Source organism: Pan paniscus, chromosome 18 (assembly GCF_029289425.2).
Source record: "Pan paniscus chromosome 18, NHGRI_mPanPan1-v2.0_pri, whole genome shotgun sequence".
Lineage (NCBI taxonomy): Eukaryota > Metazoa > Chordata > Mammalia > Primates > Hominidae > Pan > Pan paniscus.
This window is the reverse complement of record NC_073267.2, coordinates 12,279,135-12,297,838: the sequence shown is the minus strand read 5'-3', so window position 1 is coordinate 12,297,838 and position 18,704 is coordinate 12,279,135. Positions and strand designations below refer to the sequence as shown.

General features: G+C 44.9%; 1 protein-coding gene across 4 annotated transcripts in view; it reads left to right on the top strand.

Annotated features, from left to right (window-relative positions):
• The first annotated feature begins 5,991 nt into the window (after positions 1 to 5,991).
• Positions 5,992 to 18,704, top strand: part of TXNDC11 (thioredoxin domain containing 11) — a 63,737-nt gene continuing 51,024 nt past the window's right edge. The window contains exons 1-4 of one of the 4 annotated variants that reach the window (XM_008960355.5): positions 5,992 to 6,594; positions 12,832 to 13,048; positions 14,990 to 15,087; positions 18,283 to 18,412. In XM_008960355.5, the coding sequence (XP_008958603.2) occupies positions 6,338 to 6,594; positions 12,832 to 13,048; positions 14,990 to 15,087; positions 18,283 to 18,412 (702 nt within the window). In that variant the 5' untranslated portion in view covers positions 5,992 to 6,337. Of the gene's footprint in view, positions 6,595 to 12,831; positions 13,049 to 14,989; positions 15,088 to 18,282; positions 18,413 to 18,704 lie in introns of those variants that run through there. The other 3 variants (XM_008960356.5, XM_055099462.1, XM_055099461.2) reach the window with 3 other exon arrangements.

Below are 18,704 nucleotides of genomic sequence, written 5' to 3'. Positions count from 1 at the left end.
ACCTGGGAGGTGGAGGTTACTGAGATCAGAGAGTGTCTCACTCTGTAGCCCAGGCTGGAGTGCAATGTCATGATCTTGGCTCACTGCAACCTTTGCCTACCGGGCTCAAGCGATCCTCCCACCTCAGTCTCCCGAGTAGCCGGGATTACAGGCACACACCACCATGCCTGGCTAATTTTTGTATTTGTGGTAGATATGGGGGCTTCACCAGGTAGGTCTTGAATTCCTGGTCTCAAGTGATTACCCCACCTCAGCCTCCCAAAGTGCTAGGATTACAGGTGTGAGCCACTGCACCCAGCCTGTTTAATGATTAAAAAGCCAGTTGCTTTACCCTTTGGAATCTAGGCTAAAAACAACCTTTGACGATCATATGAGTGTTGAGATTTTTTTTCCAAACTCTCCCTGCATTTTCTGTGCTTCAGCTTTCCACCTTCTCAGCAATTCTCTAAGCTCTGAACCATCTTTTTGGTAAATTCCATTTCTGCTAACTCAGCCAGTTTCATGCTCTGGTTTGCAGCTAAGAACCCTGCCTGCCACACAGCCTTGGTCTCAGCATTAGGGAGTCAATGTTAATTACTCTGGTGAGATCACACCCCCATCCTTCAAGTGCTGGGTTTACTGCAGCAGCTTTGGAGAAGAGCATGGTGCGCAGGGAGGGGATAAAAGGAAAGGGGAAAAAAAACGTGAACAAGCAAACTCCAATCCCATTTTATTCGTAGAGGAAAGTAATAACTAGTGTGTCAACTCAGGCATGTTATCTGATTTTTTTTTAATGTTTAAAAAATGACTGAGATACAATTCACTTGACAAACTTCACCATTTGTAAGCATACGATTCAGTGGTGTTTAGCATAGCATATTCACAATGTTGTGCTATCGTCACCACAATCAATTCTAGAATATTTTCATTCCCTAAATAAAGCCCACACGCCTTAGCCATCACTCCCAGAATCTACACACTTGTCCTGCCTCTCAAACTGTGGACATCCATTAACCTGCCTTCTGTCTCCAGGGATTCTCCTGTCCTAGACATTTCGTATAAATGGAATCATAATATGTGGCCTTTTACGACTGGCTTCTTTCCTTAGCATAATTCTCCAGTGCTCACCTGTGTCGTGGCATGTATCAGTACTTCATTACTTTTTTTTTTTGACATGGAGTTTCGCTCATCTCCCAGGCTGAAGTGCAGTGGCGCAATCTTGGCTCACTGCAACCTCTGTATCCTGGGTTCAAGCAATTCTCCTGCCTCAGCCTCCCGAGTAGCTGGGATTACAGGCATACACCACCATGCCCAGCTAATTTTTTTGTATTTTTGGTAGAGACGGGGGTTTCACCATGTTAGTCAGGCTGGTCTTGAACTCCTGACCTCAGGTGATCCACCTGCCTCGGCCTCCCAAAGTGCTGGGATTACAGGCATGAGCCACCGTGTCCGGTGGTACTTCATTACTTTTTATAGCCACATAATACTCCACTGTTTGGATGGATCACATTTTTAAAATATCCATTCATCGGTTGATGGACACTTGGGTTGTTTCTGCTTTTTGGCTATTGTGAATATCAACAGTGCTCTGCGAGAGTTGTGACCTCAGTTTTGTTTGGCTGTAGTGAGCTGTCACATCTGCCCTGAAGGTGTGGAAGCTGCAGGTGAATCTTTCCTACCCTCAGGGACCCCTTCTCTGCACAGTGCTCCCACCCTGTGACTGAGGTGCCCTGGGCAGGGGGCTGCTGCCCAGAGGTGCCCACCCCTCTCCATCACTCACCCTTCCTGGAGCTTCCTATCCTGTGAGGACTGTTTGCATAGAGCCCCCAACCTTTGTTTTGATTTAGTTCCAGGTACCTGCACCAATTGGGAAACTGAAGGAGAGCAGTTAGGGCAGATTTGAAATATTCTTTTTCTTTTTGGTTTTTTTAGAGACAGGGTCTTGCTCTGTCCCCCAGGCTGGAGTACAGTGGCACAACCTTAGCTCACTGTATCACTGTAGCCTCAACCTTCTGGGCTCAAGTGATCCTCCTGCCTAAGCCCTCCAAGTAGCTAGGACTACAGGCATGCACCACCATGCCCAGCTAATGTTTTTTGTATTTTATTTTTTGTAGAGTTGACATCTCACTATGTTGCCCAGGCTGATCTCCAACTCCTGGACTTAAGCAATCCTCTCACCTTAGCCTCCCAAAGTGCTGGGATTACAGGTAAGAATTACCGCGCCTGATGCCTCAAGAACATTCTTTAGCTGGCCTGGGGAGATGAGAATATACACTGCTTTATCTGATGCAAGGGATGAATGCCCATTTCTAGAAAGCCCATTCTGTGGTGATGATACAGTCTCCAAGAACAGAAACACCACTGTCCAGAGTACCCAGGCCAAGGGCCTGCCCTTTTCTTCTGCATAATCTGCTATCTTGTGTTGTTAGGCATGTCCTGTTTTGTAAGTAAAAGCTTGCAAGCTTTCAAAATTAATAAGCACTGCCAACATGGTGAAACCCCATCTCTACTAAAAACACAAAAATTAGGCTGGATGTGGTGGCTCACGCCTGTAATCCCAGCACTTTGGGAGGCTGAGGTGGGCAGATCACCTGAGGTTGGGAGTTTGAGACCAGCCTGACCAACATGGAGAAACCCCGTCTCTACTAAAAATACGAAATTAGCCAGGTGTGGTGGCATGTGCCTGTAATCCCAGCTACTCGGGGAGACTGAGGCAGGAGAATCGCTTGAACCCACGAGGCGGAGGTTGCGGTGAGCCGAGGTCGTGCCATTGCACTCCAGCCTGGGCAACAAGAGTGAAACTCCGTCTCAAGAAAAAAAAAATACAAAAATTAGCTGGGCATGGTGGTGTACATCTGTAGTCCCAGCTACTTGGGAGACTGAGGCAGAAGAATCTTTTGAACCTGGGAGGCAGAGGTTGCAGTGAGCTGAGGTTGCACCACTGCACTCCAGCCTGGGCGACAGAGCAAGACTCCGTCTCGGAAAAAAAAAAAAAAATCAAAATTAATAAGCATTAGTTCTCTCTGGCTGCAAGGAAGGGTTAATATTGAGGAAATACATGGCCATGCATCACAGCGACACGTTCTGAGAAATAACATTGTTAGGTGATACCAGTGTTGTGTGAACATCCATAGCGTACACTCACACAAACCTAGACAGTATAGCCTACTATACGCCTAGGCTATTGCTATATAGTATATGGTATAGCCTATTGCTCCTAGGCTACAAACCAGTACAGCATGTTACTATACTAAATATCTTAGGCAACTGTAACACAGTGGTATTTGTGTATCTAAATTTACCCAAACATAGAAAAAGTATAGTAGGCCGGGACTGGTGGCTTACGCCTTTAATCCCAACACTTTGGGAGGCCAAGGCAGGCAGATCACTTGAGGTCAGGAGTTCGAGACCAGCCTGGCCACCATGGGAAAACCCCATCACTACAAAAAATACAAAAATTAGCCAGACATGGTGGCACACGCCTGTAATCCCAACTACTTGGGAGGCAGAGGCATGAGAATTGTTTGAACCCAGGAGGTGGAGGTTGTAGTGAGCCAAGATGGTGCCACTGCACTCCAGCCTGGGTGACAGGGCAAGACTCTGTCAAAGAAAAGAAAAGGTACAATAAAAACAGTATCATAATTTTCTGGGACCACTGTCACAGCACATGACACATATATATTCCTCTGCCCCATTCCCTCCTCAAACCCCGAGCAACTTGATCTTGGTATAAAAAGTGGCCAAGAGGCTGGGTGTGGTGGCTCATGCCTGTAGTCCTAGCACTTTGGGAGGCCGAGGCGGGTGGATCACCTTAGGTCAGGAGTTTGAGACCAGCCTGGCCAACATGGTGAAACCCTATCTCTACTAAAAATATAAAAATTAGCCAGGCGTGGTGGTGGGCACCTGTAATCCCAGCTACTTGGGAGGCTGAGGCAAGAGAATTGCTTGAATCCAGGAGACGGAGGTTGCAGTGAGCCGACCTGGTGCCACTGCACTCCAGCCTGGGCGATAGAGTGAGACTCCATCTCAAAGAAAAAAAAAAAAAAGCGGCTATGGAAAACTCAGATACAAGTTGGTGTGGACGAGTTAGGGCTGACCTAACCTATGAAAAGTAGTACAGCCTGACCCGAAAGGCCTAGTGTATTTTGAAACAAATTTATAATTGTTTCAGAAGAACGTTCTGGGCCAGCTGCAGTGGCTCAGACTTGTGATCCCAGGACTCTCGGAGTCCAGAGCAGGAGGATCACTTGAGGCCAGGAGTGCAAGACCAGCCTGGGCAGCACAGTGAGATCCTATCTCTACAAAAAATAAAAAAGAGAACATTCTGCTGCCAGAGCAGGGCCCCAGTTGCTCAGAAAGTGAAGAGGAAAGGAGGCATTCTTTTGTTAATCCAGGGTGGTTTTCTGGTCAGTAAGACACTGCCTTGCATTTGCTCACAAAGGACTGTGGGTTTTGTGAGATTAAACCACAGACAACAAAAGTACTTTGGACCTTATGAAGCCCTGTGCAAATGTCAGATGTCTTATGGAAGTGTAGGGTAAATTCTGTTGCAGCAAGCTACAGTGAATGAGGACACTGGTGACTTCTGACCATATTTATTTTCTTTAGCAATAAATTGTGTAACTCTAATCTACACAAAGGAATCAACAGAAGTATAAGTGGCAAATTAGAAGGTTAAAAAAACTCTGTAACTATATATTTTTTCTCTTAGCTTTTTAAAACAAGATTAACACTGTATGGTTGGGTTTGTAACATAGATAATAAGGGTAATAATAACACAAAACAGAGATGAGGGACAAGTTAAAAATAAAGGAATTAATGTTATACGAGAAAATAGCTACTTTCTACAAAATAAGGCAGTAAAGAAGAAACAAAAAGACGTGACAGGTGGGCGCAGTGGCTCATGCTTTTACATAATCCTAACCCTTTGGGAGGTCGAAGGGGAAGGATCGCTTGAGCCCAGGAGTTCAAGACCAGCCTAGGCAACATGGAGAGATCTTGTCTCCACACACACACACAAAAATTAGCTGGGCGTAGTCGCACACATCTGTGTTGCCTACTACTTGGGAGGCTGAGGGGGGTGGATCGCTTGAGCTGGGGTTGTCAAGGCTTCAGTGTGCTATGATTGCGCCATTGCACTCCAGCCTGGGTGACACAAGACCCTGTATCAAAAAACAACCAAAAAAAAAAAAAGTGACATATAGAAAAGAAATAGCAAAATGGTCGGTGTACATGAACTCACAACATGTTGGGCCTGGGTGGTTGACACATTAAATGTCTGGCCAATTGAGCAAGACAGCCATTGATTGCCCCATTCTACATCCACAGAAGCAGAACCAGACAGGAAGTGATGAGATTTGCACGTGGGTCACATAGCTGACCTGTGGCAGAGGTGGCGTCTCAGCTACTGGCCGTTAGCTGTGCCTTTTGTTTGTGGCATAACACCATATTGCCTTAATGCCCTCGAAGTTTTATTTGTCTAGTTTGTTGTTATTGACATTGGAGGACAAGTCCTTTTTTTTTTTTTTTGAGACAAGAGTCTCTCTCTCTCTCCCCCAGACGGGAGTGCAGTGGCGCCATCTCCACTCACTGCAACCTCCGCCTCCAGGGTTCAAGCAATTCTCTGCCTCAGCCTCCCAAGCAGCTAGGATTACAGGCGCCCGCCACCACGCCCGGCTAATATATTTGTATTTTTAGTAGAGACGAGGTTTCACCATGTTGGCCAGGCTGGTCTTGAACTCCTGGTCTCATGTAATCTGCCCGCCTTGGCCTCCCAACGTGCTGGGATTACAGGCTTGAACCACCGCGCCCGGCCGTGTTTTTTTTTTCTTCAGTTAAGTGGGGATAAAAAACGGCACCTACGTGCTTCGGGGCCTGTAGTGAGAATGGTGGACACGATTATTGTCGTTACGGCTCCTAAAACCCAGCGCGGCGAGAGCAGACTACAGCGGTGTCAAGGTTCCAAGTATTCCCCGCGGGCCTTATCCCAAGGGAGCAGCTTCTCCACGCCCCGCGACGGCGCCGGCGCAGACTCCGTGAGCGGGGTCGTGACCGGTGGGGCCAAGACTGGGCTGCGGGCGGGGAAGGCTTCCGTGCATTTACGTAGGGTGCAGGGCGTGGCCCGTTGGGGGCGGGGATTTGGGCGGTGTCGGTGCCCGCCCGGACTCCGTGAGCGGTGGGCGGAGCTGCGTGCTCTGGGGTGTGAGGTGGGGCGGACCCCGCGGCGGCGGCGCGGCTGACGTGGAGCGTCCGGGTTAGCGGGTGCGGCGAGCTGCGGGATTGGGGAGCAACGGGCCGGGCCGGGCCTTCGGGCCCGAGGAGGCGGCGGCGGTATAAAGCCGGCGACTGGGAGCATGTAATGTCGGAATGCGGAGGCCGCGGCGGCGGCAGCAGCAGCAGCGAGGACGCCGAGGACGAGGGAGGGGGCGGCGGCGGCGGCCCCGCGGGCTCAGACTGCCTCAGCTCGAGCCCGACCCTGGCCACAGCGTCCTCGGCGGGCCGGCTCCGTCGCGGGCTGCGTGGCGCCTCCCTCATGGCGCGCCAGCGGCCGGAGCTGCTCTGCGGGGCCGTGGCGCTCGGCTGCGCGCTGCTCCTCGCCCTCAAGTTCACCTGCAGGTGAGGCGGCCCGGACCCTGGGGCCCCGCTAGGGCGCTCCCCCTGCTCTGCCGCCTGGAGCCTGCAGGGCCGGGTCGCAGCGGCCTCAGCCGGGGAAGTCGGGCCTGACCTTGCCCAGGACGGCTGACCCCTCCCGGAACCTGCGGCCACGGCTTCCCACCTTCTGCTCGCCCCGGCCCGCCCGCGGACATTATGGCGAGGCTTCCGGGTGGAGCCCTGCGCCCTATCGTCCCGCTTTAGTGCCGAGGGAGGCGGGTCGGGGGTGCTCCTCACCTGTTGGAGTCACTAGGGGTGGACCTGTCACTTCGGCCCGGGCTGTAGGACCCTCATTTCTCACCGATTTCATTCCCCTTAAGCTTCCGGTGTAGTGATCCACAACCTTCCGAGAGTTCCAGACCCCTTTTAGAATTCCCGCACTCATTGATCTAACGATTATTTTTGAGACGGAGTCACGCATTGTGTCCCAGGCAGGAGTGCAGTGGCGCGATCTCGGCTCACTGAAACCTCCGCCTCCCGGGTTCAAGGGGTTCTTCTGCCTCAGCCTCCTGAGTAGCTCGGATTACAGGCGCGCGCCACCACGCCTGGCTAATTTTTGTATTTTTAGTAGAGACGGAGTTTCACCACGTTGGCCAGGCTGGTCTCGAACTCCTGACCTCACGTGATCCACCCGTCTCGGCCTTCCGAAGTGCTGGGATTACAGGCGAGTGCCCCGCACCCGGCCTGATCTAACGATTATTTATCTGCACCTACTATGTGCCGGACGCTCGTCCGGGTGAACTTTTTGCTCCCTTGAGTGGATGGGACAGTGAACAAGTAAATATAATTTTTTAAAGCTTCAGTGCTATGCAGGGCATAGAAACGATGGCGGTGAGGAAAGACTTCCTAAGGAAGTGACATTTGAAGCTTATACAAAAAGGAGAAGGGACCAGCGCTGGGAAGATCCCGGGGGAGCGTGTCCACGGTAGAGCGAACAGCAAATGCAGAGGTTCTGAGGCTGGGCAAGCTTGATGTTTGCCTGGAATTGATAAAAAGGCCTGACAGTAGGCTGGGGTGTAGGGAGTAGGAACATGAAAGTTCATGTGTGTCTTTTCAGGAATGTACACACGTACAAAATTTGCTCTATATTTCAGGTGTACTTCTGGTCTCCCAAATCCACAGTGGGTCTTTTGGGATTCCAGTTTATAAGATCTGTATTGCTACTATGATATCTGTGATTTCACCTCGGAACATTTTTGAGTTTATTTAGCACGATATGTGGCCAGTTGTCAAAGAGGTGTCAAAAGATTGGGGATTTTAGTGGAAAGATAAATTATAATAACTCTCAGTGAGCATTTTCCATAGGTCAGGTACTGTCAGCAGGGTTTCTCAGTCTTGGCACTGTTGATATTTTGGGTCAGATAATTCTGTGTTGTGGGGGCTGCCCTGACTACCGTAGGATGTTTAGCAGCATCCCTGGCCTCTACCCACTAGATACCAGTAGCACACCCCACAAGATGTAACAACTACAATGGCTTCAGACATTGTTAGATGTCCCCTGGGAGCAAAATTGCCTGCTTGGGAACCACTGTTTCCATGAAGCATATATTCATTTAGTACATAATTGAGAGCCTAGTATGGGTGTCATTTAAATCTTACAATCCCCATTAAAGTTTGAATATACTGTTATCTTTCCCAGTGCACAGATGAAGGAGTCCAGCCTTCGTGATGTTTCAGAACCTGCTCCAAATCACACCTGCGTGATAAGGGGCTGAGCTGGAATTTGAATCCTTTATTGTCAGGACCTCCTAGATTCTTAACCTTGTACTTTATTCTTGTCTCCCACAAGGACAGTATACAAAGTATTTTACAAGGTAGAGTGTTGCGAGGTGACATTTAGGTTCAAATTAGGAAGAGAGGTTTCCCCCTCCAGGGGTGAAGTTTATTTACATCGGTTTGTTAAAGTCTAGAAATAATGGTTAATGTTTGTTCTGAGACAGCATGGCTTAATTGATACAGAAGTCCTTTGAGATTGAAAAGGAAGGAAGAGAGTAAATCCAGTTACTAGAGTAGGCAGAATGAGATCCTTTCTTGCTTCAGGCAAGGAGAATGAACCAGTAAATGGCTGCTGCTTCATCTTCTTTCTGTGTCACTGGCAAATTTGACAGTCTTTTAATAGACTCGGATTAATTTTTTTAGGGTCATCTTTGATTGAATGGTGTCATGATACTGTTTATTGCTGTGCAACTGGCTAACATTTCTACCCCCGCTTTTCCTCTTTCAGTTTTAAGATCTTTGCTTTAATAAGGAGATAGGCTTAAGGGAGAATAGGATTTTTTTTTTTTTTTTATCTTGGCTCACTGCAACCTCTGCCTCCTGGGATCAAGTGATTCTCCTGCCTCAGCCTCCCGAGTAGCTGGGATTACAGGTGCGTGCCACCATGCCCAGCTAATTTTTGTATTTTTAGTAGAGATGGGGTTTCACCATGTTGACCAGGCTGGTCTCGAACTCCTGACTTCAGGTGGTCCTCCTACTTCGGCCTCCCAAAGTGCTGGGATTACAGTGTGAGCCACCGCGCCCGGCCTAGGATTTTTTTTTTTTAATTTAATTTTTATGAACAGCTCCAGGCTTGAAATAAATGTCTGCTCTCTTCAATGTCTGTGGCTTGGCTGAGTTCAAACCAGCTAATATGGAAAAGGTTGATTTGAGGTTGAGCCACAGTGAATAATCGTGCGTTTCTGGGCATCTAATCTTTACTTACCTGTGTCTCTTCATCCTGTCCGCCTTTCTTTTACCTTGATTTAGAGGGAAAAAAAAATTGTCTGTGTGTAGATACATATGTATGTATACATGTATTTATTTTGCTTTATTCCATTTTGTAATTTCAAAGCTGCCTCGAATGGTCTTTGCATGGAAGTGATGTAGGGTGTGAATTTCATAGGAAAATTGGGGTTTCAACAGGCCTTTTTTTAATGTTGCCCCGGCTGGAGTGCAGTGGCTATTCACAGGTGCAATTATGGCATGCTGCAGCCTCAAACTGCTGGGCTCAAGTAATTCTCCTGCCTTAGCCTCCTGAGTATAGTAGCTGGGACTATAGGCACATGCTACTGGCTCAGCAACAACAGGCCTTCTTATTTGCAACCAACTCGAGTTTTTTGTACCCGAGACATACCCCTCATAGCTGCAGGAAATCTTTGCTCTATGTATAGTTTCTCTAAAATGTGAAGCAGATTGATGAGTTAAATAGAAACTCACCAGTGTTTCTGATGGAGTAGAGGCGAGCGTTTCTTCTCCCTGGCCAATATTTGATTTTTGATTGGCCTTGTACTTTATCTGGCTCATTTAGGAATGCTTCTGAATATGCAGAGCAAAATTACTGAGTTGCTCTTTATCCTTTCGTTGACTGTCAGACCTACATTTTTCCTCAGATTGCATTATTTGATGCTTACATTGCATTTTTTTTTCTTTTGAGATGGAGTTTTGCTCTTTTTTCCCAGGCTGGAGTGCAATGGCGTGATCTTGGCTCACTGCAACCTCCGCCTCCCGTGTTCAAGCGATTCTCCTGCCTCAGCCTCCCAAGTGGCTGGGATTACAGGTGTGCACCACCATGCCCAGCTAATTTTGTATTTTTAGTAGAAATGGGGTTTCCCGGTGTTGGTCAGGCTGGTCTTAAACTCCTGACCTCATGTGATCCACCCGCCTCTGTCTCCCAAAGTGCTGGGATTACAGGCGTGAGCCACGACTCTTGGCCATGTGCAGTTTGAATGGTAGAAAAGTAATTTCTCCAAAGAGCAGAATTTTGGATCTCTTGAAAACGTGTCTTTTTTTTTTTTTTCCTGTAGTGCCCTCCCCACCTCTTATGTGGCTATCTTCTTGTCATTCAGGTCTCAGAGCTTAAATTATAGCACCTCCCAAGCCACCACTCCATCAGAGGAGCTACCATGTCCTTCTGTACATCACCTTGTTAAATTTTTCACATAGTGAGCATTTAGTATATTTTTATTGTTTACACATTTGATGTTTTTCCTGTCTTCCTCCCCTAGAAAGTGGTCTCCTCGACAACACGCAGTGCTAGCTGCCGCAGCCTCAGTGCTTGTGCCCAAAGCACAGTCACAGCTGCTCAGTAAAGAATTTTTGAATAATTGTGTAAGTGATTTTTTCAGGTTATGAAGGCATTCTGCATAGACTGAAAGCTCTCTGATTGAAGGTTAAAATATTAGTTTGAGTGAATAAATAGGTGACTTGCTCCGTTGAATACTTCTGCCTGTTCTGGAATTTCATATAAATGCAGTCATAGTGCATGTACTCTTTAGCACTTTTTTCACTCAGCATAATCATTTTGAGACTCATCCAAGTTATAGTATATATGAGTAGGTTTTGCTTTTCGTTTTTATTGTGGAGTAACATTTAAGTAAATGGGTAAGAATATACCCCAGTTTATCATTTTACCTCATGAGTCATGCCAGATTTCTTATGCTTACTATTTACATAGTTTTTCTTTTCCCATCCTTATGCCTTTATCCTGTGTCTTTATATTTAAGATATATCTCATTTAGATAGTGCATAATTGGGTCTTGCTTTATCCTGTCTGGCAGTCTGCTCCTCCTAATTAGGTTGCTTCCTTTTTTTTTTTTTTTTTTTTTGAGAGACGTAGTCTCGCTCTGTTGCCGAGGCTGAGTGCAATGGCATGATCTTGGCTCACTGCAACCTACACAATTCTCCTGCCTCAGCCTCCCGAGTAGCTGGGACTACAGGTATGTGCCACCACGCCCGGCTAATTTTTTGTATTTTTTTCAGTAGAGACGGGGTTTCACCATGTTAGCTAGGATGGTCTTGATCTCCTGACCTCGTGGTCTGCCTGCCTCAGCTTCCCACAGTGCTGGGATTACAGGCATGAGCCACCGCACCTGGCCTCTCCTTTTATATTTAACGTAATTGTTGAGGTAGTTGGGTTTAAGTCTACCTTCGTGCTCCTTGTTTTCCATTTGTACCGTCTGGCTTTTGTTCTTTTCTTGTTCCTTTACTTTCTTTCTTTCTTTTTTTTTTTTTTTAGATGGAGTTTTGTTCTAGTCACCTAGGCTGGAGTGCAATGGTGCAATCTCGGCTCACTGCAACCTCCGCCTCCCGGGTTCAAGCGATTCTTGTGTCTCAGCTTCCCGAGTAGCTGGGATTACAGGCGCCCATCACCACGCCCAGCTACTTTTTCATTTTCAGTAGAGACAGGGTTTCACCATGTTGGCCAGGCTGGTCTTGAACTCCTGACCTCAGGAGGTTTGCCTGCCTCGGCCTCCCAAAGTGCTGGAATTACAGGCTGAGTCACCGCGCCTGGTCTCCTTTACTTTCTTTGGGGTTAATCTCATCGCGTTTTAGGTTTCCATGTTTATGTTCTCTATTTATCTCGTTTAGATAGTGCATAATTGGGTCTCATTTGTTTCTTAGCAAAGCTGCCCTAATGGTTTGTGGTATGTGAGTGCAGATGCATGGACAGCTCAGGGTGTTTACTAGGGCCCTTCTACTTGGTGGGATGCAGCCTGGGCCTAGATCTTTAGGTCTTGATGGGGAAAGTTACTTCTGACCACTTGTTTGTTCAGCGTTCTTTTCTTTTTCTCCTGATCTGTTTCTTGTGGGAAGCTCAAGTGTTCAAAAAGCCCATTTTCCAGTTAAATAGGCTGTTGCTTTGTTACTTATCTTCATTAGTCTTAGGATTATGATATATATCTGGAGGAATGTATATTATTGTTTAATTGTTACTGTTACCTGAATGCCCTGGATAAGTACAAGCCAACTCCAGCTAATAAGCTTAATGTTTTCTCAAAGTTGAGTTGATTGTAAGCATCTCCCGTGGAAATCTTGTTAATGGTAGTTTACATGCTCCCTCACCGTAATTCTGAGCTTGCATGCTGGTGGCTCTAAAGCCCTGGAGATAAGTGGCTTTTGTGGAGAGCCAGGCTGCAGAAAAAGGAGGATGAGGTCTTTGGCATGTGGGGAGCAGGAATATGGATTATTCAGAGACATCCTTCTCTGCTCTCCACTGCCCTTCCAGCCTACACCTAGGGGACAGAATCTCAGAGAATTGTTTCCAGCGTATTATTCATGTCTTGCATTTGCTCAGCCAGATGTTGCCTTTCTAGGGCAGTGATTTTGGGACTCCATTTTCTTATTCAAAAGAGGATTTTCCTTTTAAGCTTCATTCTACTTCCACAGAGCTATTTTTAGAAGAAGATAAACTAAGCAGTCTTTTCTGTGTTTGCTCTTTTTTAGTCGAGCAAAAGATGTGATAATACCAGCAAAGCCACCTGTCAGCTTTTTCTCCCCGAGGTCTCCAGTCCTTGACCTCTTCCAGGGGCAGCTGGATTATGCAGAGTACGTTCGACGGGATTCAGAGGTGGTACTGCTCTTCTTCTATGCCCCTTGGTGTGGACAGTCCATCGCTGCCAGGGCAGAAATTGAGCAAGCAGCAAGTCGGCTTTCAGATCAGGTAATGCTCACATTCAGCTTAAGAATCAAATGACTGTCAGTCCTATATGTAGGGCAGGATGTCCCCACAGAGACACCTTGCCCAACGGGCAGACTTTGCCAAGGTGAACTCCAGGAGTCGTTTCTAAGTTACAGAGCTTTCTATAAAGCAACAGAAAGGATTTCCAATTGTGGCGATTGTACTCCAAGGCAAGTGTGGGAGCAGATTCTGAATCTCATAACACAAGCCAATGCTTATCCTGGGGTGCCATACTGTTTGGTTTCAGCATTGAAAAAGGTCGAGGGACTGAAAATCCTAGTTCTTGCATATCCATTTGATACTTGCTAGTTAGGTATTTTAGGTAAGAAAATGTATGTATGATATGACTGCATTGTAACAAGGCCGACCTTTTTAATATATGGACCAGAACTATATTCAGCAGATAAGGAATGCCACCTTTGGGCTAGGTAAGAAAGATATATAGGCAAATAAATCACCTGTTATGGCAGTGGTTTTCAGCCCAGTGGACCCCAGTTGTGCTTTAGAAAATAAGTATTTTATGATGTCCCTTTTTCTTCCTAAAAAGGAATTCATAGATGATAAAGTTTTCCTATACATGTAATTTCAAAATAATCTAATGCACGGATTGTAACATAGAGGTGAGGGGGGAAAAAGTAATTTGTAACTAAATGATATATATTTTAGTATGTAAGTGCACGGTCAGAACAGGTCCATATACCTTTATGTAGAATCACTGTGAATGGGATAGTTACAAACGTAGACTGATAAAGGTGATATGTTGGTGACATACCTGCCACATGGACATTGCTCTTAGTAATTGATTATCCTAAATGGTGAACAATCTTGGTAAAATCCTGAACTATGCAAAGCCCTTTCTGCTCTCAGTTTACATAGAAGTTGCATTCCTGAAAAATTCAGTGAACACAAAAAGCATGCTTTAGATTCACATGTAAAATGGAGCTAGGTACTGGGCTTCGATAATAACAGGTTTTCCCCAACATCAGTGTTTGGCAGGCGTTTTGAACTCCTCTGGAATGCTATGGACGACTCTTCTGTGTGCAAAGCAGGTTTGAGTGTAGCAGGACATCTACCAACACCCCTGCCCTACGTATGCACTGTAGCTTCCCCCAGTCATTGTAGCAAGCAAAAAGCATCCCACAGATTTCTAAGACTCTCCTGCTCAGAACCACTGATGTGAAGTAACGTGTGTAGGCAGCTGAGTTCCAGAAGTTCATTTGGAACTGTCATTTGGTTTTTCTTAGAAACTGTGGAGCCTTCCAAATTTAGAGAACAAAGTTCACGTTGCCCATGTTGGGCACAAGAGGGATATCTATTGTGTTTTATTAATAAGTGTGAATTAGCTACCTTACTGTCAGCCTAAGCAGTATGTCCTTCTGAGTGATGGCATTAGTATAATAATAATGATATTCTGGTGTGCCAGGCCCCATGCTAATTCTCAACCACTTTGCAAGGCGATGCTGTCAGCCCTGTTTTTCTGAAGCAGGACTGCAGGCATAAGGGGTGAAGCAGTTTGTTTACCATCACGTAGTGGTGGGGGTTGTAGTGCAATCCAGGGACTGCTGCTGCTTTTTTTTTAAAAAAAATTTCAGCTCCTTCCAGATTGAGAGCTTACTATTCCATGTACTCAGTAGGGAAAACAGTGGGTTTATTTTTGGAAACACACAGAAATCTTTTGAACTGTATTGCATGGTAAGATTGGTAAACACAGTCCAAGTCCTGCCTGGACATCATAGATAAGAGTATGTCTTTCTTTTTTGTTTTAGTGATAAATTATGACCTTTGAAAACTCAGAACAGTTTTTTTCATAGTTTCTGTTTCAGCGAGAGAGGAATCATTCCATTTTTAAATTTCATCTTTTAAATTTTGGTAACTTTTCAGTTGTTATTCATAGTCATTTGAAAACCTTTTTTGGCTCTGCAGGTGTTGTTTGTGGCAATTAACTGTTGGTGGAACCAGGGGAAATGCAGAAAACAGAAACACTTCTTTTATTTTCCTGTAATATATCTGTATCATCGGAGGTAAGAACTTTTTAAATAGCGTCTCTCATTCCAGTTTAGTTTGCCAGTTTCTAAATGAATTTTGCATTTTTTCTATATTAAAGTATTAGATATTCACTATAGAAAATTCAGATAATACAGATAAGCAAAAATTAAAAAAGAAAGATCTGGATAATCCACCCCCCTTTTTAAAGCTAAACATGGGATCAGGCAGTAATACTATTTCCTAAACTGCTTTTCTCACTTTTTTGAGCATCTTTTCATGTCATTACACATTTTACAGCATTGTTTTTAAAAGTACGAATTACTCCAGTGTATTTCAGATATCGTAAGAGTGTTTTGTAAAATTACACAAAATTTCTTATCGTTTCATCTGGAGGCATAGCAGAGTCCAGAGTGTATCTTACCATCTATTCTATTGGGAAGAAAATTACTACAAGTACACAGTCCCATGTCCACAATTCTTTTTTTTTTTTTTGAGACGGAGTCTCACTCTGTTGCCCAGGCTGGAGTGCAGTGGCGCGATCTCCGCTCACTGCAAGCTCGGCCTCCCGGGTTCACGCCATTCTCCTGCCTCAGCCTCCCAAGTAGTTGGGACTACAGGCACCCACCTCCCTGCCAAGCTAATTTTTTTTGTATTTTTAGTAGAGACGGGGTTTTACCGCCCATGTCCACAATTCTAAAGTCACAAAGAGGGCTGAAAAACGGAAAGAGTTTTATTTTATCTTATTTTATTTTTTTTTGGGACGGAGTTTAGCTTTTGTTGCCCAGGCTGGAGTGCAGTGGTGCAATCTCGGCTCACTGCAGCCTCTGCCTCAGGGTTCAAGCCGTTCTCCTGCCTCAGCCTCCCGAGTAGCTGGGATTACAGGTGCCTGCCACCACGCCCGGCTAATTTTTGTATTCTTAGTAGAGACGGGGTTTTACCATGTTGCCAGGCTGGTCTCGACCTAGGCTGTACTAGAGTACAGCCCAGACCCTGCTGTGAATGATAAGTAATGTCTAAAAATCTGACTCGAAGAGTTTTGGAGATAGGAGATAGGACTTTGGACTTTGTTCAGGGTGATTGGCTTGAAGTTTGTTGAAAGTAAAATGGGTAAAGGAGATTTGATCAGTAGAGAGCTTTCCTTTTTCCTTCTAAAGTTCTTGGGCCATAATCAATGGGGATTTATAGCAAACATGCACAAACAGTGATTTGTGGGTTCTCTGTCACATTCCATCCCATTTCCGTGTCTGTAACATAAACTGTTGTCTGGCACATAGTATTGACTCCCAGGAACTATTAGATAGTATTTGGGCAAAAACACACTTTTCTACCCCATCTCTACCCCCACATTTTCCTCTGGATATTAGATGTTTGTATTTTAATATTTGTAGTAAGAAGCCAGTTTTTGCTTAGGGACCACTAAGACCATTTTCAGATTTCTTCCCCACTTTTTGGCCAGTAACTTGGAGGTTCTGCCTTTACATGGAAGGTTCAAGTACAGGTTTTTTCGGATACAGGAATACTTTCTCAGAGTTACTGTTTTTGTTTTAAAGGTAAGTGTAAGGTGGTGTACTTAACTCTGTGCTCTGTAACGGGATGATGAGCTTGCCCTGCTGAGGTCCTTGCATTTCTTTTTGGCTTTGAAAAAAGGCATGGAAGCCTAGTGGGGGAGTGTAGTCCTTTCAGACTGCTCAGAGGTGGACGTAACGTGATGTGACATTAAAATCAGAAGAGTTCCATGGAATCAAGTACAAGTGTCATTTTGGGATATGCAGGTATACAGTATTGTCATATATATACTATTTGCTTGCTTAGCTTTTGCAGAAAGATTGAAGGGACCTCAAAGGAACTTTAGAAATATGTCCAACCTTCTTATTTTACAGATGAGGAATTTGAGGTGGTACGCACCTTGAAATGCCCGCCTCCACACCCCTGTCTTTGCATTGTTAGCTTTTACAAGTCACTAGAACCCTTGTAACATCACAACAGGAAAACTCATCAAAGCCTCTTGGCCTGAGTGGTTGAGGTTTCCAGATTGGTAGCTCCTTTTTCTGGAACAAAATAAGTTAGATGCTTTTTTGATTTCTTCCTTTAAATTAAAAATTATTGGTGGTTGATGGGGTTGGTGGTGGTGGTAATTTTTAAACTGAACTAATTTGTAGTAAGTCTTGATTTGGTAGAATTATTAACTGTGTCCCAGCTGTAGATGTAGAGAATGCTGTTTTTCACTTTTTTTCATGCTAATATTCCTTTAACATCATTCTGCAGTGCACATGGAAGAATTGTGTTTATCTCATCACGTGTGTGTGTGTGTGTGAATTTCTGTAACCATGTATTATGGTATTATAATCACAGCCTTTATAAAATTCTTCACTGGGCTCTATTGTTGCTGTTAACAGTAAGCTTAATGTCAATTTCTGTTTAGAGAAAAGAACGATTATGCAGTTGTTGAATTTCACCATAACCCCCCAACCCTTGCCACCTACCATCCAATTATATTTGGGCAGTGTCTGTATTGTGTGAGACTGAAGAGAGGCACGTGAGAATTCTGATTAGCTTAGGAGGATAACTGAATAGTGGTGGTATTACTTAGCGGCACTGAATCCAATTCTGTGTGTCCCCAGGCACAACTGGAGGGGAAAGGAAGAAAGATTATTTATACAGGTCACTGACTTCAGACCTTCACATAATTTGTTGTTGTTGTAATAAAGCTTCAAATAGGTTTAAGGTTCATTCAGTGATCCTTTGTCCGCCTGTTTCTTTTTAGTAGGCCAAGGGCTGACTGTTCAACCTGTCCCTTACCTCACAGTGACTAGTAGAAGGAAAGTCTGCCCGCCTGCGTTGAATTGTATAGTTAAATCCTGGAATCCCTTAGCATGTGGTCAATTTCCAGGGTTGTCTCTCTGTTTTGTTTTCAAAAGAACTACTGTGGGAATTAATTTTTTTTTTCAGAGATAAGACTAAATGTTCCTTGTTTGGCAATTCAGTTTGCAGTTGAATTCAAGATCATAGAAGGGTAGGGGCTGCTTGTGCCTCTCCTCACCTAAAATGCTTGTTCTTAATTCTCTGGTCACCTCCTGAGCAAAGCAGGCTACTGATCTGTGACTTGGTTGGATCCCAAAGCAAGACACTTTCATTTTGTGGTGGTGATGATTTTAGTTATACATTACAGGCTTAATGCATGGTGTATTATTTTTATTATTTTTATTTTTATTTTTATTTTTTGGTACTAGTTTTGGACCAATCGAATACAAAGGCCCCATGAGTGCTGTTTACATTGAGAAGTTTGTCCGCCGGGTGATGAAACCACTTCTCTACATCCCATCTCAATCAGAATTACTAGATTTTCTCTCAAACTACGAGGTACTTGTCTTTCATATCTCCTCCTCCATACTCAAGGCCTTTCACGGGGTTGTATTGGATTGTTTGTTTTAAAGGGGTTTAAAAAAATACCTCCTGAATTGCAGCAAGTAAAAGGTCATGTGATAGATCAGCCCCAGTTAAATGCTTTTTGAGATACTGATTATAAGGTTGGTTTGTCCAAGAGAGTTTTAAGAGAATAGAGTACTAGCAAAGTCTTTGTTTTTCGTTAGGGAATTTTCAACAGATTTTCATCTTGCTTTACAGTTAACTTAGAGTAGATGAGAATTAACTT